At 43.0% G+C, this 24,042-nt stretch overlaps 1 protein-coding gene across 9 annotated transcripts in view; it reads right to left on the reverse strand.

The window, feature by feature from the left end:
* Positions 1 to 24,042, reverse strand: part of GIGYF2 (GRB10 interacting GYF protein 2) — a 2,932,407-nt gene that overhangs the window by 64,068 nt on the left and 2,844,297 nt on the right. For all 9 annotated transcript variants that reach the window (XM_044070588.1, XM_044070589.1, XM_044070593.1 and 6 more), the window contains one exon: positions 20,751 to 20,911. In XM_044070588.1, coding sequence (XP_043926523.1) covers positions 20,751 to 20,911 — 161 coding nt within the window. The remainder of the gene's footprint in view (positions 1 to 20,750; positions 20,912 to 24,042) is intronic.

Below are 24,042 nucleotides of genomic sequence, written 5' to 3' on the forward strand. Positions count from 1 at the left end.
GACGAAAGGGTACGCTTCCCGTACCGGCCCATGGACCTAGACTCCTTGTTAGGAGGATGGATGGAGGAAGAAGCCTCAGCTACTTCCTTCTGTGTGGCCGCTGCCACCACCACGGCATCTACAGAAACCCCTTTGGACAGAAACTCTTTCCTGGGGGAGCAGAAAGAAACTTATTGGGCCTTCTGGGTACAGGTTCCACCGAATCAGGATTCTCCCACACCCTTCGACAGATTAAATCCAAGAGCTCGAAGGGTGGAGACACCCAGGAGGCGGAGGGTTGAGCTCCAAAGGCCTTGAGGAATCAGACTCCTCCTCGGAGGGGGTTTTGGATGACCAGTCGCCCCTCTGTCTCAAAATCTCCAGGATGTTGGAGAAAGAGACGTCATCAGAGGACGACTTGGGGGATCCCTCCAACTCCTTGAGGTCGGTATCAGAAGTGAGAGACTTGTCCTGGGAGTCTATGTGCTTCCTCTTGCACGTCTTCTTTCTGGGGGCCACAGACTGAGGGGTCCACAGAAAGTTGGGGACCACTCATGGGGGTATCCCCAGACCTTTGGGCTCCGCCATCTATGGATAGGGGGACGTCAGAGGCTCTAGCCGGGGTAGAAGGGGACGGAATGACCGATCCGGGTGATGTAACTGATGATTTGGCAGTGTGTTCTGCATGGCCTCGAAGGCCGGTCCCCCCCCGAATCCGAGGACCGATGGGCCTCCGAGGCCATGATCGGAGTCGGGGTCCCCCGAGCCGATGTGCCAAGAGGGAGGCTCGGAACCGACAGGTGTTTCGAAGTATCCCCTCGGGCCCGACTGAGGAAACCAGAGTGCCGAAGCCTGTGGAAGGAGCCGACAGGGTTGGAGCTGACGTCGGCACCGATAAACCCTTAAAGGGTATTGGTGCCGGCGCAAGAACATCACTCGGAGTTTAGCACTCCGGCTCCGAAGACAAGGAAGTGCTCAGAGGAGGAACCATCGATACAAGCATCGGGACAGGCTCCGGAGCCAACTGGGTCGGAGCCAAGAATAATTTTGCCAACACCGGCGACTGCAGGAGCTTCTGCACCACCCTATCGACATCCAAATCAGAAAGCCTGGAGGATTTGGAGGACAGGGACGGAGACTGGGATCTCCTGTCAGGAGAGCCATGCCTAACACTGGGTGAATGGCTCCGAATGGGTTCCAGTAAAATAGGAGCCGAAGTCGATTCCAGTACTACAGATACCTCCTGCGACCCCGAGGACATAGGAGCCGAGGAGGTAGAGTCAAGTTTAGAAAGTTTCTCCGGTGGCTCCGAAGAAACAGACTGAGCCGGAGATCTTTTCTTCGCCTTCGAAGCTTTAGACTTGGACTGAGAACCAGAAGCAGAGTCCAAAGACTGCTCTAAAGGAGGTTTCATGAGTCCCTTCAATATTAGTTTATTTTTTTTCTCCTGGAGCACCCTCGGACTGAAGGCGTGATAGAAGCTACAAGACTCTTGCAAATGAATTGCTCTCCTAGGCAATAAACACATACGGAATGTCCATCCGTGATGGACATCTTGTAACTACACTTGGAACATTTTTTTAAAACCAGAAGGTTTATGTTCCTTCTGCTCCTTAGACATCCTGTCACAATAAGACCACTGAACAACCTAGCTAGAAAAAACAGCAAAGGCGGGAAACTACTGATCACTCTACCACAGCAACCAAAGAACCTCCAAGTAAAACGGTTCTTCACGACTCACGCACACTATCCACAACAAGGAAAAGGTAAAGAGCTAGCTTAGCTCCAGTAACCAACAAAAACCCTCAGCAAAATTCAATAAACAGAATGGAAGACTAGGTCCTCTAACTCAAACGGGCCTAGCCCACCAGAACAGTTAGGGATACCAACTACACACAAGTAACACAAAATAACCAGCAACAACATGAAAATAGCTATTAAAATAGCTTTTGTGTTGAAAATTAGCAATTTTCTCAAGAGAAAATGAAAAAGAAAAGGTACTTAGCCACAACCAAGCGAGACTACGTCCTAGCTACACGAGCGGCAAATGAGATCTGGGGTTATGGAGCAGTGCAGCATGGGATACCTGCTTGGCCCAGCCAATGAGAGACTTTGAGCTAGTAGAAAAGTTGGCTGAGTCGGAGCCGAACCCGCGAGTAAGAATGTAGGCGAGATTGGAATACATAACATCATCTACATTTATGGTAAGTGTAAACAACTGTACTATGTTCTTCGTGTTTCACTGTTGCAGTCATTACATTTGGGTAGATTCCCAAAGGAGGATGGATTTATACAGCATTAGGACCAGCTATAAGGCCCTGCAAAACAGCAGTGGCAATGCCAGCTCTGGATTTAGAGAAAATTGGTAAGTGATAATGCTTGGTGAAAATATGAACTAAACTCCGGGTAGCAGCTTCGAGAATATCCCTGGTAGGAACACCTCTGAGAAAGTCTGTAGAAGTAGATGCAGCCCTGGTGGAATGAGATCTGATCCCCTGGGGGATAGGTTTTCCATGGTGCTTACAGCAGAAATGAATGCAATGGCTTATCCATTTAGAAATGGTTTGTTTTGAAATAGCTGTCCACTCTGCCCCTGCAGCAAATGCTACCAGCAGTTGTTCAGATTTTCTTCGAGATTTAGTCCTGTCCAAGTAGAATCTAAGTTGTCTGTGTACATCCAATTAATGCAGAATCTGCTCCCCCTTGTTCTGTGGATTGGGAAAGAAAGTTGGCAAATGAATGGACTGATTAAGAGCCACACTGGATACCACCTTGGGCATGAAGGATGGATTTGTCTTGAGTGACACCCTGTCCGCATGAAAAATGATGAAAGGCTCCACTGCCATAAGGGCCTGTAATTCAGATATCCTTCTAGCTGAAGTGATTGCTAAAAGGAAGGCTGTTTTCCAGGAAAGAAATTTTAAGTCTGCAGTAGCAGCTGGCTCGAAAGGAGGTAGAGTGAGTTTCTCCAATACAAAGTTAAGGTCCCTGGCAGGGGTTGGAGCTCTCCTGGATGGTCTCAAGTTTCTGGCCCCTCAGAGATACTGCTTTAGCAGAGGATGAGAGAAGAGGGGGGTTCTGTGTTGTAATGAGCTGAAATGGCTGAGGCATGGATTTTTATGGAAGAAAAAGACAGGCCCTTGTGAAGCATCTCAGTTAAGTATTGCAAAATCTGAGGTAAATTGGGCGCTGCTGTGCTCATCCCTTGAGATTGATTCCAGGCACAGAATCTTTTTCATTTGTCAGCATAAGATTTTCTAGTAGTAGGTCTTCTCGCCTCCAAAATGACATCCATCACAGGTTTGCTGAGGGGTACTGAGGGGGAATTTAAATGATTAGCCAAGATGCAAGATTCAATGTTTGGAGCTGAGGGTGCAGAATTTGGTTCTCCTGCTGAGACAGTAAGGAAGGTGTCTGTGGCAGGTGCCATGAAGAAATTTGTGACACACTGCGAAGGAGTGGGTACCAGTTTTGGCAAGGCCAGTCTGGAGCAATCAAAATCATGTTTGGTTTGTCCCTGTTTGACTTTTGGTAGAACTTTGGAGAGCAGAGGCAGAGGGGCAAAAACAGACTGATAGGTTTTTCCAGCTGAAGGACAGAGCATCCACTTTCCAGGCTTTTTTGTGAGGTGTTCTTGTGCAAAATTTGTCCAACTGGTAGTTATGGGGTGAGGCAAAAAGATCTATATCTGGGGTCCGCCATTTGCATGTCAACATGTTGAAAATCCATGGTTCCAGTTTCCATTCGTGTGGGTCCATGAAATTTCTGCTTATTTTATCTGCCAGAATATTCAGCTTTCCTGGAAGGAATTGAGCTTGTAGTTATACTTGGTAGCTCAGGGCCGTGTTCCACAATGCCATGGCTAGTCTGCAGAGGGGGTAGGAATGTGTACCCCCCTGCTTGTTTATGTACCATATAACCGTGGTGTTGTACGTCTTTACCATTAGTTGTCCTGGTTGAAGGTAGTCCTTGAAGGCTGTCAGTGCATTCTGTATAGCTAGCATTTCTTTTTGATTGATATGAAGGTGCATTTGATTTGGACTCCATTTGCCCTGAATGCACTTCCCTGCCAGATGAGCCCCCCCCATGCATAGTCTGATGAGTCTGTAGTTAGGGTTTGGGTGGCAGGGGGTGGCGTGAATGGCAGTCCCTTGTTTTGGTGGCAGGCCTCTGCCCAACATAGGAACTCTAGGCGCAGGCAAGGTATGATATGAATCATTGCTTCCAGGCTGTGACAATGTTGACTCCATAAACTTTTTAAGTATCACTGAAGTTTCCTCATATGCAGTCTTGCATATGGAATTAGAAGAATGCAGGAGGCCATGAACCCCAAGGCTTGCAGTATTTGTCTTGCGGATAGCAGGATTTTTGTGGCCACCTGTTTGAAGTAAGTCACCAAATGAATTTGCTTTTCTTTTATGGGGTACCCTAGACAAGTTAGAACCCTTTTTACAAACGCCAGATGTTTTAGAAGAATGGCCTGGTTTTCTGCCTGAATTAGACAATCGTCCAGGTATGGATATATTTGAATTTTTCTTTGCCTGCAAAATGCAATTACTGGAGCCAGGCACTTTGTGAATACCCTGGGCGTAGTAGACAAGCCAAAGGACAGTGCAGAGAACTGATAATGCAAGTAGCCTGCTTTGAAGCGTAGGTATCTTCTGCAAGATTACCTGATTGGGATATGCAGGCAAGCCTCTCTTAAATCTAGAGTTGCCAACCAGGCATCCTTGCTTAGAATAGGAAGTAACTGGTGAAGAGTCAGCATCTTGAATTTTGGAATGTCCAGAAAGGTGTTTAGAGTAGACAGGTCCAGAATTGGACACCATGATTTGTCTTTTCTGGATACCAGGAAAAGTCTGGAATAGAAACCTTGTCCCTTTTCCTCTTCTGGTACTAGTTGAATAGCCCCATGTTTAGGAGAGAAAGTACTTGTTTCTGAGCCGCTGCCCACTGATTTGGGGGCAGGTCTGGCCACCCGTTTGGAGTTGGCAACGTGTGGAAATGAAATCTGTACCCCTGGGACACTATATTTAAAACCCATTTGTCCTGGGTTATAAGTTGCCAGTTTTTTGCATGAAGAGCCAGTCCCCCCCCCCCCAAAGGGGTGGCTAAGAGGCAAGTGCTTGGTAATTTTAAAGGAAAGTCATTGAGACTGTTTACCATACGGAGGAGTCTTGTTATTTCCAGATTTGGAAGTGGAGGCACCCCATTTCTTAGTTCTGAAAGTCCCTTGGGACTGAAACCTGGTGCTTTTGGAATATCTGGGTTTGGCTTGAGTGGCTCTGGAAGGAGCTAGAAAGGACCAGTTCTTAGTAGGCCAGTGCCTACTAAATCTAGGAGGTTGTACTTGTAAGAAATCTTTCACAGTTTGCATAGATTTAGCTTTATCTTCCATCTTTTTTAGAACGTCTTCAGCCTTATTGCCAAACAGACGGTCCTGCTGCAAAGGAACATCAAACAGTTTTGCTTTAACATTATCAGGCAGAGATTGCTCCTTAAGCCAAGTATGCCTTCTAAGCACAAACACAGTAACAGCAGGCCTGCAAGAGGCCTCTAAAGAATCAAAACCACATTGCAAAGTATGTTTTCCAACTTGTTCAGCTGAATGCAATAAATCCTGTAAATCTTTATTTTCCACAGTCAGAAATCAACATAATTTTCTTGTTTAAGCAGTCCCATGATATGCTGTTGATATTTTAGCATATGGAATTGACAGTTTAAAGCCCTGATTGCCAAGGTTGCAGAAGTAATAACCTTTTTACCCCATCTATCCAGCACCTTGGAGTCTCTATCAGAAGGGGTAGGATTTTTAGCAGTAGAAGTCTCAATGCCCTTGGGCCCCTGAGAAATGGTTTCAGGGTCCGCAACAGGATTTTTGAAAAGGAATTTGTGGGACTCAGGAACCCTGTAGTACCTGTCTGGTTTACTAGGGGCCAGAGGCAAGGAATCAGGGGCTATACTGGATTCCGAAAACACATCATCAACAATGTCTAGTACAGGAGGTATAGCCAAAGGCCTATGCTGAGGAAGAAGAAAGAAATCCCTAAGCCTCTTTTTGGATTCAGAAAAATCCTGACTTTCCCAGTGGAAATGCTCCCTTAAGGTATGTAAAGTTTCCCCAACAGAAAAATCCTCAGGGGGGAGAAGCAGAGGGAATGGAATCCTCTGCATCAGAGTCCTCATAAGTAGGTATGGACAAATCCAAGTCATAAGAAGAGTCAGAAGAAACAGAGTCCTGTTCAGAAGATTCATAGCCAAGTTCAGCCCTAGGCCTCTTAGAAAGGGGGGGGGGGTTGACTACCCCTGATTAGAGTAATTAAATCTTCAGCCATTTTGATTATTTGTTTTTTAGGCATAGGGGCCTGAACATGTGGCCTGGGCATCGTTTTTTAGATATAGATTGAGATTTAGGCCTTAGTATTGAAGGTGGAGTAGGTTTAATATGCAAGTCTGTAGGCCTGAATACACCCTCAGAAGCCGGTGCCTGCACAGCAGCTCCGGATCCATCCACGGTAGAGACATCCGCGGATTCCATAGGTGAAGCATCTCGCGGCATACTGGACTCTGAATGGGTCTCAGTAGAGGCCTGTGAATAAGAAGTAGCAGGTATCAGGGGCTGAGAAAGCGCCTCGCTGAGTACCGGTGAACTGGCGACTGGCTTAGGAGAAGCGTCGTCAGCAGTTTTGGACCTCAACGGCCTGTCTCTGTGTTTTTCTTTGCGTTTTTTCGGTATTCCAGTAGTCGGATGGCTAACTGATGTCATTTCTGGTTAATTAAACAGAGAACCAAAATATTTAGAAGCAAAAATGTATCGATGACGGATAGTGCGCTGATTAAATAAAGCACAAAACCGACAGCAAGGTATGTCATGGTCAGGGCTTAGGCAAGGAATACAGTACAAATAAAAATCCTTATGAGGTATTTGCTTCCCACAAGTAAAACAATTATTAACTTTTACTAACATCGGTAAGGAGCAAGAAAAAGTTTCCCCAACGGGCTACTTAGCTTTTAGTTGAAGACTTCAGTTCTGAAACTCGAAAACAAAAATTTCAGGAGTTGGCCGACCGGCACTTGTGAACTGCTTCGGGCACCACGCGGCAAGAAAGACTGATGTAATGACGTTGGCTGCATGTTTTATACCCCTGATGACCTGACGTCATGGAAGAAGGGACAGCAACCAACACAGGACCCATGATGTTGTTAATCAGGCCGACTGAGGGCAACCTGCCAGCAGATTACCCAAATGTAATGACTGCAACAGTGAAACACGAAGAACATCCAGTCATGGCTGGACCAAAAGGGAGTCACCAGAAAGATTTTGGGTGTGTCCCAAGTGATCTTGTATAGGACCTTTTGGTTGTAGAGTAAGAGGGGGATAGGCATATAGAAACATCCTATTCCAAGAAAAAGACATGGTGTCCACTTTCCAAGCCAGAGGATGTGGTACTCTGCAACAGAAATAGGTAAAGCAGTCTGTTCAGAGGGGAAGCAAAAAGAACCTGAGGATTACCCCCATCAATGTACAACATCCAGAAACACTTCCTTGTAAAGCATCCTGGACCTGCTCAGAGAGTCTGCCACTAGATTGTGCTCTGAAGGAATGTAAACCACCTGAAGAACCAAGTGATGGCAACTACAAAATCCTGAGCTTGAAAAGACAACCTGCAAAGGACGACAGATTTTGTGTCCCCAGATTTTGTGTCCCCTTGCTTATTGATGTACCAGAAGTCTGTGCTACTATCTGTAAAAATCTTTAGAGGACCTGTAACCCAAAGGGAATGAAAAGCCTGGACAGCTAGAAGTTGAGTCCTCATCTCCTTGATGTTGATATGATCTTCCAGCTGTTGATAGGACCAAAGACCCTGGACATTTAGATTGTTGGAGGAGGCTCCCAACTATGATCAGAAGCATTTGTGTACAGCTCCTGAGTAGGGAACTGAACCTGAAAAAGGCAGACTTGGATTCAGGGAAATCTGGTGAAGCCACCAATGGAGTTTGAACTTGAAAGAAGGTAACAGAGGGGCAGATACTCCAAAGGGTGGCAGTGCTGGAGCCACAATCTTGAGAAACCACTGAAGTTTCCTCCTGTGCAGTCTGGTGAAAGAAACTATGGGAAAAGGAAGAGGAGACTGGAAATAAACAGTCAGAGGACCTTGGAAGGTGGGATACAAGTCAACAACGGAAAGGTCTGAATCATGCTACCCAAAAATACCTGGTCCTAACAGAGTGTCAAGACCGTCTTTTTGAGATAGAGGGTGAACTTCCTACACTGCGCAGAAGCAGCAAAGTGAAGATTCTGAAGCAAGAACTGCTTGTTGAGAGGAGGCTTTAATTAAAAGGTCACCCAAATAAGGAACATCTGAATTCCATGAAATCTGCAGAAGACTATCACAGGGGACAGACACTTGGAGTTGTAGAAAAACAAAAGCAAAGCAGAGGACTAATAATGAGAGGAAGAAACAGAGAAATGTAATAACTTCCTGAAGAGACAGTGGAGAGGAATATGGAGGCAAGTGTCCTACACGTACAGAAATACTAGAAAGGCTTGAGGAAGAGACAACATCCTGAAAGAAGGGATCTTCAGAAAGTCAGAAAGGTGCTGAGAAAAGACAGGTCTAGAATATGCCTCCACAATCCCTCCTTTCTGAGAATCAGAAGCATTCTGGAATAAAACATGTTCCTTGCTGACAGAAAGGGACAAAATGGATGGATCCCTGATCCACAATATCCCACAGAACCAAGAGAAAATGAGGGAGTTGGCAAGGAGAAAGCTGAGGAGGGCTGGAGAATGGAGGAAGAGTATTCCAAGCCATAAAATAACAGTTTTGGATCAATATCCAGGAATCTGTGGTTACTGGTTACCAGACAGTAAAAGAAAGAGTCAACCTGAGGGATAGAGGAATCTGAGTCTGAGGGGGATGGGGGAGTGCTTGTCAGACGGATGCAAATTTGACAGGAAAGGAAGGTCTCTGTAACTCAATGGGGTTGTCTGGGAAAATTCACTTGCTCCAGACAGGTTGCCTAGACTTCCTACAGACAAAAGAAGGTTTAGGTGGATGGAACTTATGGACAGGGAAGCAAATCCTGCACAACCTTACCCTTATCCTGAGGAGTTTAACAATTCTGCAGCAGTACCAAAAAGATTCTGGTTGTCTAAAGGGAAATCTAAATGTTTGGCCTTAATGTATTCAGGTAGGGCATGAAGGCACAACCAAGAGTAACTACTCATGGAAGAGCCATACACAGCTGTCCTACAAAAGGTACCAACAGCATCATAACTGCATTGATAGAATGGCGAGACACCTGAGAGGCAGAACTAGAGAGAAAGGGAAGAGGTCTTACTATCCAAGTCAGGTAAATCAGTCAAAATCCTCCCATCCCACCCCAGGTAGGGAGAGAACTGCAAGGACATATCTAGTCATGTGGGTCTGATAATTAATGGCATTAAAGGCTAAAATAACAGAAGTTTATACTTCTTTCGTCCAGTACCTTACAGTAGCAGGACTGTCCTTGTCAGAAGGTAGAAGCTTGGATGGTGTATTTGTGGACATGAAAAACAGCAGCAGGATCAGATAAAGGACTTTTATATAAATACTGATGACCCTCAAAGACTTTATAAAATCTGTATGGCTTCTTAGGAGCCAGAAGCTGAAAGTCAGGAGCCTGAGAATTTGCTGAAAATGCATCCAAGAGAGCTGCAGAAAGTCTGGGAGAGTCTATATACAAGAGTTCATATTATCTCTTTTGAACCTCAGAAATTTGTAAATAATTTCACCTAAAGTGTTCCATTATGTGGATGACTATATCCCCAAAGGATAATTTTTCAAAAGGAGAACTGGGGGGCAGTAAATCTTCATCAGGACAGTGGATCTGGGAGAAGTAAGCAAAGGGCTTTTCATAAGAATCCAACTCTTCTTGAAAGGAATCAGAATCTTTAAGAATTTTAGAAGGGATGGAGAACCATGGAGGAGAAACAGGGACAGACCCTCCCTTGTGGGGGTTTTAGGGTTTTAAGGGCATTGAACAGCCACTGTGTAAAGTCCTGCCACTCTTTACGAGGATCCTTAGCCATGTTTGTGTCTTTGTTTCTTTTTTAAAGGAACAACTACCTTAACAAATCTAGGAGGTTCAGACCCTACCAAGATTCAGTGAGGGTACCAGGCACTTCTTCTCTAACTAATATTTGGGGAATCCCCTAGACTTCTCCAATACAATCAGCCATGGTTCTCCCTCTACATCTGCACCAAGATGTATGCACAGCCTTGGCAAACATGCAGGTAGGCAGCTCCATGTTGGCCTCCTTCTGGATCGTGGCAGAGAGAACTGATGTTGGCACTGGGCGGTCTTCGACTTATTCATCCAACATGATGGAGATATCCAGTGGAGGCTTGACAGCAGCAGGAGCAGTACGTGCTTTTTTTTTTTTTTTTTTTTTTTTTAAAGTTATGGCTGAACATCGGAATGGGTGGATCCAGCTATGGTAACCTGAGCCAAAAGCTTCAGACACTGACTTTCTAAATAAATAGAATGGGATAACAAATGATTGCAGTGTGTGTTTGGGACAAACGCCTGGAAAATCTCACACTGTTTATGGTCATGTGTAGCACCCAAACAAAGAAAAGCACTTCTTGTGTCTAGCTTTACAGAGAATCTGCCTCCCACACTCACATTTTTCCCTTCTAGGATGTCATGAAAATAATCTACAATGAGCAAAAAAGAAAGGAAAGAACCCCAATGGATCTCACTTACCTTTTAGAAGGTTCAGTAGTTGAACTAACTCGGTGAACAGTGTACAAACCAAATTCAAAGGACTGGTGGCAAAAAAGTTCTAAGGTTAGGTGTCTATACGTCACATATGTACCTTATGTCTTGCACGCAAGGACATACACCTGACACACCATGCCTGGAAGGTTCAGAGGGTTTAGTATGCTGGCTAGACATTCTGTTATCTTTAGCAGGGTATCCCCAAGAGTAAACAAAACTGCAACAGTGACAAGGAAGGATATTATTCAATGACACCAGTTCACATTCGTGAGAAGAAAATGTCTTTCATGAACTACATGTGAAAGTCTTTTAGATGTAATTTGCCTTCCACATGCAAACGTGTTAGAACTCTTTTCTTTGGCCATTGTGAGCCTCGGAAAAACCTGAAAAGTCCATTTCTAAAATCAACACCAGCAACAGTTATACAAACATCAATTATAGCCTAATTAGAAATCCTTCAACAAGGTGCTTATTCTCTGAAAGTTGCCAGGGATGTACCTGCTGCACAACAGACTGTTTAGTTACTTATTCGCAGCAAAAACAACACAGTAACATCAGCTTCTCTTCTGTACAATCTGTACATCAGCCTGATATCAGTCAAGGAGATGCTATGCTTGTGAGGGTGTCTGTGGAACCTGGAAGTTATAATGGGAGGTCAAATATCTGACTTCATCAAGTCTCACGGATAAATTTACCACTATAGCTGTGAACTCTACTATGAAAATCAGCTGCTTTGCCCTACAAGCCATCTTTAAGCAGAAGCCAAAGTAGAGTGCATATTCAGGACATGAAATGCATTCTCTCATCTGGCTTTCGCTTCAGCAAAAAAGACAGAGACTGGATGAGGAGTAGTTCAGAAATTAGTTTCAAGAGGAAACATGGGCTAGTCCAAAAGAAGGCCTCAATCATTATGAAAGACCAGTTATGGTTTCCTACACTTAAGGCCTAGAAGCTTTGAGTTCCTGTAAGCAGAGATTATGGCACCTGGAAAAGGTGTTTACCAAAATATTAACTCTGATACCATTCACACACAGGCTTGAAATGAAGGCTGGGTAAACCTGCTGGTTGTATGGTTAATGATCTGATCTCTGCAAGGTAGGCAGAGATGCAGAACCCACTTAAAAGACTTGCATTATTACCATATCACACAGGTTTTCAGACCCTGTTATACTGAGCCTTTAAAAACAAAAAAATTCTCTATGCCTGAAAGTATTTCAGGCTTATGCACACAAACACACAACCATAAGTTGTCTTGTAGAGAAGTAAATGGGCCTCAAAAGCAAATACTTGTTTTAAAATAGTCCAGATTTGGTCTCTGCATTATTATTTTACTACTGATGTGCCACAAATGCACATATTGGCTGTTATCCTTCTACATTTGGCACCGCCCTACTTAGAATGAATACTGACTAGTTAATGTCTTAAGACTTGTTTGGGTCTACCCTGAAATAGGCATGGACTTTCTGGTCTGTGAAACACTGCAGTATCAGTCAATTTACAAGGAGACAAGGATGTCCCCTCTTACTGGGCCAATGACAGGCTTCTGCTGAGTATGTACCTTTAAGACCAACCCTCAGGTCACATGGTTTGAAGAGATGAAAGGGCTATTTATACAGGTTGAAGTTGTTACATTGTTAGAGCTGATGAAGTACCTTGAAGGTGTGAAAGTGCTCATTGGTTTTAATTTGTTCTAATTTTATACAGTGTTTCTACAGTGTTTTCATGTTTAGTGATTTGGATTAAAGAGTTTTTATCCACTCTGTCTGGCCGGTTTGTCTATACATTTGGATTTCTTTACCAACTATTCTGCTTCTTTTTCACTAAAAATGTTTTCCAAAACAAAAAGTCTAACTGTGCAGATTATGCTGGTTCAAAAAAGCCTTTCACTAAAGCTTTTAAAACAAGGTTAAGATTCCCATGCCGGGAACAGTTCCTTTATTGGAGGATGCAAGAGGAAGGCAACTTTAAAAAAGTCTTTGTTGAATTTGTGAGAAGATACAGAATGGGAGTGTCAAAGCCATTATGATAACTGGATATGGAGGCTAGCTGGACATTAACAGAGTAACTGGAGCCTGAATCATATAAGCTGGAAAGAACCTGGAGTATATCAAGAATCAAGCCAGAAAAAGGATCAATGCCATGTTCTGCTGCCCAAAGATAAAAAAAATTCAATTTACTGCAATATATCCTGCTGGTGGACTCGAGATGCAGTAACTATTTACAGTACACTCAGACATAAGGAAGGGTCCTTGGCCATTAAGGGAACTGGAGACACCAAGTGCTCTCGACAGGAGAAAGAGAGACAGACAAGATCCAGTCGTGTACAAAGAAGCTACAGGTGCTTCTTGAGATAAGCCTCCAGCAAGGGGTACCAAACTTTTCAAGGCCAACATGGGGCAATGAAGATCAGAGAGACTTCGCATTCCACTGCTTTCTTTAACAACCTGAACACAAGAGGTAGAGGTAGAAAGGCACAAAGGAATGTTTTTGTTGAGAACCTCCACATATGTAGGAATGTACTGTACAGGTGTGGGTGGTGTTAGAGATGTGGTGCTGTGGTGTTTGTGCAGACAACCTTCTCAGTGCCAGACGTACTGGCTTGTGATTGAGTTTGCTGCTGCTAAATATGCCTGAAGGCATGAATACATATAATGATCATAATCATAACAAGAAACAAAACAGAGGCAGAGAAGGTGCTCAGACTAGGAACAATGGTTCCCAAAAACCTCATCAGGTTACTCCCAATGGATAAGGATGAGGGAAGGAGGGTGGGGAGCTAAGGAAGAATGAAAATGGACAGAAATGATGCAAAGTTATGGTGAGTACATAACTTTAATATCTGATGTCATTTTCAATCATTCCTCAACGTATGGGACAGAGTCCCCAGCTACGTCAATTTTGAGTGGCCCCCATGGAAGGATATTCTGGAGAATAGTGGAGCCAAAGCCAGCTGTGCTCCTGGATAAGATGTTCAACTTCTAATGAGCAATAAAGGTATAAGAATTTGACCAGGTAGCCTCAGCACAAATATCAACTGAAGCTCTAGCCCAAAAGGCAGATGATGTAGCCATGGATCTACTCGACTATGCTTTTGGAGACTTGGGTAAGAATAATTCTGTTAAACAATATACAAACGAAATGCAATCTGTTATCCATTTAGCTAAGGAAACTTTAGATACTGGTTTTCCCAATTTGTTTTTAGCAAAGAAAAGAAACAGTTAAGTTTTTCGAAATCTTTTTGTTCTATGTAGGTAAAAACTAAGTTGTCTACGCAAATCTAAAAGATGTAGCATGTATTCTCCCTTATTGTCAAATTTTGGAAATAAGACTGGTAAATTGATTGTTTGATTCATGTTTGACTCAAACAACTTTTGACAGGAAGGAAGGGTTTGTACATAAGGTCACTCTGCCTTTGTGGAAAACCAAATTAGGCAGCCTTGAAGAAAGTGGTTGGAGTTCAGAAACTTGCCTTACAGATGTAATGGCAATGAGAAAAATTGTTTTCCAAGAGAAAAATTTTAGGTCCGATTTAGCCAAAGACTCAAACAGGGACTGGATTAAGGTTTGCAATAAAATAGAAGATCCTGGGGAGGAGTAGGATCTCTTAGTGGAGGTCTAAGCAGAAGAGTATTATATTATGTTGCAATAAAACAGTAAGATCCCGGGGTGGAGTAGGATCTCTTACTGAGGTCTAAGCAGAAGAGTACCCTTCAGAAAACCCTTACAAATTTTACAAGAAGCTAGTGGGAAGGCATTATGTTTTATGTGGTAGTTAGAAATGCCTGCAAGTTAGACTTTAATGGAGGAAAAAATGGCACCATCCTGAAAAACTGAAGTCAGAAAATGCAATACAGCAGGAATCGGAGTTGTAAAGGCATCCAGCTTCCTTTGTTCCACCCAAGAAAATCTCTTCAATTTACTTTTGTAAATCTTTCTGGTACAAGGTTTTTGAGATGAGAATGAAATCTGACAAACTGAACAGGAAATTCTGGACTGTCTAGCAATCACTGGAATTGGAGAAACCATGGGGTTAACTTTAGGTCTTGAATGTCTGGATGAATCATTCCTGATGGGCGTGACAGCAGACCTGGACTAGGGTCCAGTGTTCAAGATGGACATAGAAAATGAGACCACATGAATGGGAACCATACTTGCCAAAGCTAGAAGGGGGCATAGAGGATTACTGTGCTCTTCAACTGTTGTGCTTCCTGGAGAAATCTGGGTATTAAGGGAAGGGGAGGATAAGCATACAGGAGACTGTGCTGCCAAACCTGACTTAAAGCATCTTTCGGTAACTCCTCCTAAGGAGGGAACTAGGGCAAAGAGCCTGCTACATTTGCAGCTGAAGGGAGAGGCAAAGAGTTTGCAGCAAGACTGGCCTCAATGGCGAAAAATCATTTCTGTCACTACAGGTCTGATAGACTACTCATGTGGCATCAGGATGGCTCTGCTGAGCTTGTCGGCTACGACACTAGATTTCCCTGGAATGTGCGTTACTACAAGAAATCAGTTTGCGGAGATCGGCCACTGCCAAACTCTCACTGTTCTCAGCAAATGGGATAAGAACTGTCCCCCCCCACCTCAGTTTGTTGATGTACCAAACCAGTTACGTTCTTGTCTGTCTGGATAGCAATCGTATCTACAGGTAGAGAGTTCTGAAAGGCCTGCAATGCTAACAGGACTGCTCTCATCTCTAAGACACTGATATGCAAATTGGTCTCTTCTGGGGACCACATACCCTGAACACTCAAGTCACAAGAAATGCCAACCCCCCCCCCCCCAGCCCAACAGGGAAGCGTCCATGGTCAGCGTAGCCTTCGGGGGAGGAAGATAAATGGGAGTCCACTAACAAAGCTTGTTGGAGTGAATTCACCAAAGTAGGGATTCCTTGCAGGCTAGCAAAATTTTTATAAGATACTTCAAAGGATGGCGAGGCATCGACCATTATACCCACAGGATCCATTAGAGAATTTTCAATGTGGGAAGCGAGCTAAAGGTAATAAGGTGATCACTGCAGCCATCAAACCGAAGGCTTGAAGAATCAGTCTTTCAGGAGGGGAGGGATGGTCCCAAATCTGTTGGAAATACAATCTTAGGAATGAATTCTGGTCTGTGGTAAGAATGCAAACTGAATGTGTCCAAGTGAGCTCCTATAAACTCCAAGACTTGAACTGGTTGAAGTTGGAACTTGGAAAGATTTACTGTGATCTCTAGGAATGGACACAACTGGAGTAAGTAATCCCTGGCCTTTTGTAGAAGATGCTTGGTTGATGCAGAAAGGCGCCAGTCATCTAGATAAGGAAATGCTCTGAATCTGTGCAGACTGAAATGAGCTGCCATCACTGCCTTACATCTGGTGAACACGCTAGGGGCTGTGGTGAAAACTTAAGGGCAGGGCTCTGAATTGGTAATCACTGGCACCCAGCCAAAAGTGCAGATATCTTTGATGGTGCCTGCTCATTTGATATGACAGTACACATCTTGAAGATCTATAGATACAGTAGTTCTTCTGTAGGAGAGGTAGAATGGACTGAACAGTGACCATCAACAACATGAAGTTCTTCACAAATTGATTTAAATAACCGACATCTAGGACTGGTCTCAGGTCCCCTGATTTCTTTGGCACTAAAAAGAACCTTGAGTAAATTCCAGATTCAGATTGGTATGGTGGGACCTTTCTGAAGACTCTTCTAGCAGCCTTTGAATTTCTAAGGCTGCTAACTCCCTTTGATTGGGTGGGACATCAGGGAGACGTCTCTTTTGTGAGGGGTTTTGTGAAAAGGGAATGAAGTACTCTCTGGATAGAATCTCTTGTGATGACTGTTCAGGCGTTTGGGTGTAAAGAAAACCAGCCCCCTAGACTGCCTCCAGAGAAAAACAGTTGGGCAATCTTTCAGGAGTGCTGAAAGGGCCTGTCTGAGAAAATCTCAAGACTCTTGGTTCTGCAGACCCCCAGTGCAGAGAGGACAGTGTCTTCTATTATTTCGACCTGTGCCTCTGAGGGAAAAATCCCCACGAGTCCTTAAAAGGTCCTTAAGATTTTCAGAACCATATCTTTTTACCACTGCACTGATTCATAGAGAAAAGGATTCCAACAGCAGAAAAGGTCTTTCCATCTTGCTCACTGGGTAAGTGTCTTTAACTGTGGGCCCAAAAATGGAAGATCTGTCAAAGGAGCACTGATGACACAGGATTTAAAAGGCTCTGCAAAATCACACAATCTCATCCAGCCATGTCTCCTGATGGCTATGCCTGAGCCAGCAGCCTGTGAGGAACCTTCCACAGTGTGAGATATTAACCTCGTGGACAAGTTGGATATACATTGTAGGGTGGCCAGTTGGGATGAGTAAGTCCTCTCTTCCTCTGTCAACATGGACCCTGGGGTAGACAGACAGTTCCTTGATCAAGTCCCTCTATAAACTATATATGCCAGGTAGTTAAGCAACCCCAAGTCAAAGGTTGTCAAAGCATAAGTGCGCTTTCCAAATATGTCCCATGCCTTAGACTCTCTATTAGGAGGGTGAACAGAGGAACTGTGTTCAGCTAGTTCCTTTTTGGTGGCTGCCCCCACAACCATAGCATCTACAGGGATTCCCTTACTCCAAAACTACCTGTCTTTGGGTGCTCCTAGAATCCTGTCTGGTTGGTGGGGGACAGGCTACAATGGTGTCTGGTTCCTTCCACACAAGGCAGGAGACAAGGTCTATAAGGTCATCCACTGGAGGGGGAGTAACCAAGGACATGGATAGGCCAGAACCAAAGGCTTCCAGAAACACGGATTCCTCTTAGGAAGGGCTTTGGGAGGCCCAGCCACCTTTCAGGCACAGGATCTCTAAAATGTCTCTGAAAGAGACATCCTGAGGTGGGGACCAAGGGGACCATTCCCCCTCATCAGAAATCAATACCCTCTGTTAAAAATTCCTGAGGGGAATCTAGGTGCCTCTTCTCACACATTCTTTTCAGTGGGATGCTCTGAAGAGGTATCGGAAGAGATGGGGAGTTCCTGAACAGGAACTGTCTGAAAGCTCTTATGGGCTGGCTGTCCCTGTGGAGATGGGTGACAAGACGTGCATCTCAAATCCGTTGTTAGAATGGGTATAGGATCTGAGGAACTGAGTCTCAACGCGCTAAGATGAGAAAAAAAAAAAACACTATACTACCTTGAAGGCAGAGAGATCAGAAGTAGAAACCAACCTCACCAGAGTCGAAGCTCTTGGATCCATTGATTCTCCACCCCTCCTGCATCTCCCCTCCAAGGAGGAAGTTGAACCCAAGCTATCCAGTGCCGAGGCTCCAAGGGGAAACAACTCCAAAAACCTCAGAGTCAAAGTCAACCCCTTGTATTTGTGATAGATACTTTGGCTACAAGCCTCGTCCTGCTCAATGGGAATCAGAGAGTCAAAGAACCAGTGGCATCTTTGGATCAGGCACTTCAACTTGGATTTGAAGGCTCCGAAACTGTGGGTCAGATCGGAGGAGGAGTCACTACTGGAGTGAAGGTGGCTGAAGGCTAACTTGTCCGATGGGAGATGAACCAGGCAACACCCCATCTGGATTTGTGCTCTAAAAAGCTTTCTCATCATCTTGTCCACATCTACCTCAGGAAGACTTTGGGAGGACCTGATTGGGGAAGAAGTGGAGGACGATAGAGACAGATTCCTGGGAGTCTGCTGTAAAAATGGAGACCTAAGTCTAGGAAACACCAGCTCCAGAGAAAATGGAGGACTCAGGATCAGAGGAAACTTGACTGCAGAAACTGTTGGCTCCGACACTTTTTTGACTTTAGTTGTTGGCTCCAAACTTGGAGAAGGTCCAGGAGACATTGCAGGAGAGCGATTTCTATGTTCCCTGGACTCTAATGACCTTGGCTTTTTTGAAGGGGAGTCAAGCCCCAGAAGTAACAGTAGTAGTAGAGGAAGAAGTTGGCAAAAGACCCTCCAGGACCAACTTACTCCATCTGTCACTTACTGCCCTCAAATTGAAACCAGAGCATATCTTACAAGGCACCTGTAATTGAGAAGGGCCTAAACAATACTCACACTCCCTGTGGGCTTCAGATTTGGGTATCTTATGTCCACAGGTAGTGCACTTCTTAAACCTGGTAGGCTTGGAGAGAGAGCACACACTAATAGCTAGTCAAAATAATACAGTAAAGTATACAAAGTTTTTTTTTTTTGTAAATCAAGTAAATGAAAGAAAGAAAGGATATCTACCAACAATAATAGAAAGAAATACCTTACAAGGTACATAAGAAAAGCTAATACCACCAATGGTACATTAAAATACGTAAACAGTAATAAGACAACCGAAGAGTAGAGAGAGGAAGCATTATAAAGATACAGGTTGAAATATCAAAGAGAGAAAAACAAATTCTATTTTTTACTCACATCTAAAAACAGCATCCTAGAGCTCAAGACACCACAATCCCGACTGAATCTTTGGAGCGGCAAATGAGATTTTAGGTACTATGGTAAGCAAGGGGCATTATGGGTAAAGAAAGGAGCTGAAGAGTCGGATCCAAGAATCTAGGGAGACTGGCCAAATCAAATCCGAGGACTGTATCAGACACCCATATGCTGAGGAATGAATGAAAATGATAACATTAGATCTTACTTTCCCATGATAGAACATACCATCAGCCACTATCAATTCTACCTCTGACAGTACATGACCTGAAAACTGAACAACCTCAAACTACTCACAGACCATTTTCTTAAAAAGAAAAGCACCCTTTTTAACACAAACTTGCCCAACTCCAGACTGATCCTCGGCTTATTCTGACCCTCTACACCAAATATCTGTCTCTGTAACCTGTTAACACACACTACTACTGCAGATCTAATCAGCAGCTCTGGTGCAATTTCCTTTGAAGTTCCTGCTACTCTCCACAGCAAGGCACAGTGGATGACAAATCAGTATGCTTTTTAACAGAGGAAATAGCCATGTCTCTCCAGCATAAGTATGGAGATAAAGTCCCACTGACTTATTCAACTCTTCATTTCATCTCTTAGAAATGGTCACACATCTTTATTTACAACAATCAAGATGAAAACACGTCAGTCCAAGGCGGAAGAAGGCAAACAGTTTTACTTTAGCAGTTTTGTCTAAACAGTCCTAGACTTCTTTAGAAAGAAACCTAATGAACACCACATGACATTTAAACAAGTTACATGACAACTAAAATCACAAGATCATATATTTAAATACATTTAAAAACATAGCGAATAAAAACACAATTATTTTAAAACATGGTAAAAGCACATTTATACAAAATACATGGTTAAAATAAACTTTTTTTACCATAAAATAGCAGTCCTCATCTCTAATAGACTGCTGATAGAAACAGAGTAGTTTAATCTTGAAAACACAGTTGCACAGAATTTTACCTGTTGGAAAAGTGTATGCGCCTCCAAGGGAGTTTTTCCAGTCACCAACCTGCCAGGATTCTGTATAATTTTTTTTTAACTATCTTTGAAAAGGTAACAAAGCCCGTGATGACTGGAAAACTCACTTATAGAGTCAAGTGAATGTTTCTTGCAGATTAAATTCAGTGAAAGCGTTTCCAGGATTAAATGACTCAATTTCCATCAGCAGTATTTTAAATATGAAGCTTGCTTTTTATGAAAAGAAAAAAAATTTTTACCAATGTATTTTGTATAAATATGCATTTTACCACTGTGTTTTAAAATAACAGCACTTTTATTCAGTGTCTCTAAATGTATTTGATCATGTGATTTTCTTACTAGCTGTCATGTGACTTCCAGTATTTAAATGGCATATAGTGTTCAGCAGGTTTCATTCTGTAGTAGTCTAGGATTGCTCAGATGAAAATGCTAAATTAAAACTTGTGTTTGCCTGATTCTGCTATCTTGGACTAATGTGTTTTCATCTCGATTTGTGTTTACACACGAGGTTGGTGTGGTTTTTAGTTTCCTTTACAACATTCAGACAGTTTAAACTTGCAAATCCCAATAACATCCTCCACCCAAGCTACTTTTACACACCTGCTGTTGGCATGGTTGGCTTGTTTTCTGTTTGGCACGTCGTTCCAAGAATTGCTTTGCAAACTCCTTGGTATCGGGCGTGTCTCCGAGGTAGATTCTAACATAGTCATGGACCTCATAAGGGGATTCTACTTCTTTCAAGAGAGCAACAAATGTTGGAACTGCAGAAAGAAAAACAAAGATGCACATCAATCTAAGGATCTTCTACTGCAAATAATGACTGAAAAAAATTCCAGTACAAATCAAATTAAACATATAAAATGTAAACAAAGCAATCAGACTAACATGCATGCAATGAATCAGACAGAAAGTAAGGGGACAGCTGAGCCAACAAAAAACACAGAGTACCGGCAAAGCAGAATGTTAAAATACCCATGGACAGAACATGGAAGTGCATCCACCACTGCTGGTACCAGATGCTCACAAATGGGGCCTACATGCATACCTTTAAGTGCTAGTTAAACTACATACATGTCACATTTAAGTTTACAGTTTTATTATCAGTCACAAAGAGGTGACTGTCCACGGAGATCAGTCACTGCTATGCAACTTACTTAAGCTCTTGCATAGTCAAACATTCATCTGAGAGGCTGTCTAGCATACACATCATCTAGACCCACACTGGCAATTTTTCCCATACATGGTTTAAGGACATAGCACGGCACACTGTCTATAGCACACAACTTGGTGAATGCCAATAAAACAAGTGTGGAAGTCTACTTGGGGGTGGGCTACTGACGATGCAATGATCTTTATACCGTTTATGGGAAAATGGTGGCATTTTGCTGAGCAAAACTTCCTGACTTCCTCCCTGTAAAAATAGCCTATCTTATGTACAATAAAAGTTTTTGAAATATAAGGAAAAGAATATACTTTACAATTCCCTTAAAAGCTTATGTAAAGCAGGAAACAGCCATTCTTTCAGCAAAAATCCAACGGAAGATAAAAAGCAAATGTGTGACAAACACACTACTGCAGTATAAGTGAACACAGATAGGAATTCAGCAATATGTGGACATCTACCCATTTCACAAGCTTTAGACATCCCCAGGGCGGCCTGGTTTCCTCCCTACATCAGAGCTGTTGGGAAGAATGATGCCAGGAAGAAAAGGGAAAGCAGTCCACACACCTTTTTTTTGTGTGGAAAGAGACTCGTACATCTGTAGCAATTATGTGTCTTAGTGTGAGCCTAGAGAAAGAAAAAGCCGGTCAGAACCTGTAACAATCAACACTGATACAACACAGAGATTTTTTTTTCCAGATTCTTTTTCCCCTCAATCCTGCCAAAAGTCACCTCTTCCTAACCCCACTATCTATATAATGCATTTAATCCCACCAGGTGACAGCTGTCCTTAGCCCACTGATTGCCATGGGGTGAGTGCTGATTATGAAGCAGTCATCCAGGCATTCATTAAGGCTTCTTTTGTTACAACCTGAACTGTCCAAGGGGAAGGAATGCAACGGCCTCACAGAGGAATTAACCACATCACAACTCAGTCAACCAAAACCCTACCCCCCCCCCCCTTACAGACAGTATGCCTGCATATCCCTAATTTCCACTAGCAGTTCAGCTCTGGATTTGTGCCAGAGCAAGTGTCCCACCCCAGTGTCCTCCACAAGGATGGGCAAGTTGACACAAGCTGCTCAAGTCCCGTCTCCCAGCTCTCCTAGTGCTTGAGTCTCTAACTGAACTCTAACCACATGGGTATCAGTTAGGACTCAATCCATCTGCATCACCATGGAGTCCCAAAAACAAACAGTCTAATATAAAAAAAAAAATAAAGCATTACAAATAAAGAAAGAAGGAACAGGGGCTGGTGGGTAGGAACCTATAGCGCAGTACTAATTTCTGTATTTCAACATTTGCTATGGTGATAGATTTACCATAAAAATAATACTATGTTGATCACAAACTAACTGCTGCAGTTTTACCTGCTTCACAGGCTTAGTGTAAGGTACTAGCATGCCATGCAAGACTGAAGTAGAAAAACCTGCTCTACTTCTGAAAATGTCCAGCTTATAGTACTTAGAAAAGGTACAGATGGTGCTCCAACTAGCTGCTTCACTGATATGCTAGATTTAGAGATGAATTAGGATAATTACAATTAAGATAAGTAATACTACTTACATTGCCTAAATTGCAGGTAATTTAAAAATAAAACTTTTGGAATATTTATTATCTGATTACAAATATCACTGCTGCAGAGGCAACAACTAATCCTGTGAATGAGTACATAGCCATAACTTTTGATATCCTTCCTATGATCAATGCTGCAGTGGGATATCTCAACCAGGACAGCTGTAGATCCAGCTGGGATATGAAAGCCTAGACATCATCTAGCTCTGTATGCTTGACGCATGACCAAAAAAGCACCAAAGCTATGTAGTACATTAAGGGACATTTGGTGTCAGCTATCATAAAGCTCTCTCACCACTAGTCCAAATACTAAACCTGTGGTTCTCGGTTAGCCTGTCAAACATGCAGTCATTTCAGGTTCCATTTCCTTAGGGCAGATAAGTATCCCTTTTGGAGAAGTGTCCTTTTTTCACCTTTCTTGACTAAATATAAAGATTTTTTTTCAAATCAAGGGAAAATGTGAATGTGGGAGGCAAATATCTTACATAGAAAATGGGTCTATATCATAAGTCGAAGCTTTAGGTAATCGAATACCTAAAGCTTGACACCTAAACAGCAAAAGCTGTAAACATCAAATGGCCGCTTACACAAATTCTTTCATAGGGAAAGAATTTGCTTGGCTGAAGGGAAAAAAAATTCAAACACTAATCGACTCAACTAAATATATCCAACTCTGAGATTGCTCTACAGTGGAGAAAAGGGCAGATTCCCGATAACTGCCAAGCAAATTCTTTCCCTACTAAAGAATTCACAGAAGTGGCCGTTCGATATTTATAGCTTTCGCTGTTTAGGTGTCGATCTTTAGGCATTCGATTACCTAAAGTTTTGATCACCTAATATAGACCCTGGACAATTGCACTGAATATGCCTATTAGCAAACCATGGTTTTAGAAACTGTTTTATTTCATTATGCTTGCTCCCTATGACCCTTAGAAGTTGGCTGTCTTTTATAAAGTCCAATTGCAGAAAATGAAGAGGCACAGTCACAGCTGATGTATCCAGGATAAAAATCTTTACTAAATGCACAAACACAAGCGCTTTCACCAAGTAGGCATCATCAGGTGTAACAATTAGCACACAAGAAACACACACCTTTATAGCTCGTATAAAAGATCACATGACAACACAAAGATATATCAAATAAAACATTTTCTT

The sequence above is a fragment of the Protopterus annectens genome, chromosome 4.part1 (assembly GCF_019279795.1).
Source record: "Protopterus annectens isolate FY-2018-M chromosome 4.part1, PAN1.0, whole genome shotgun sequence".
Taxonomy (NCBI): Eukaryota; Metazoa; Chordata; order Ceratodontiformes; family Protopteridae; genus Protopterus; species Protopterus annectens.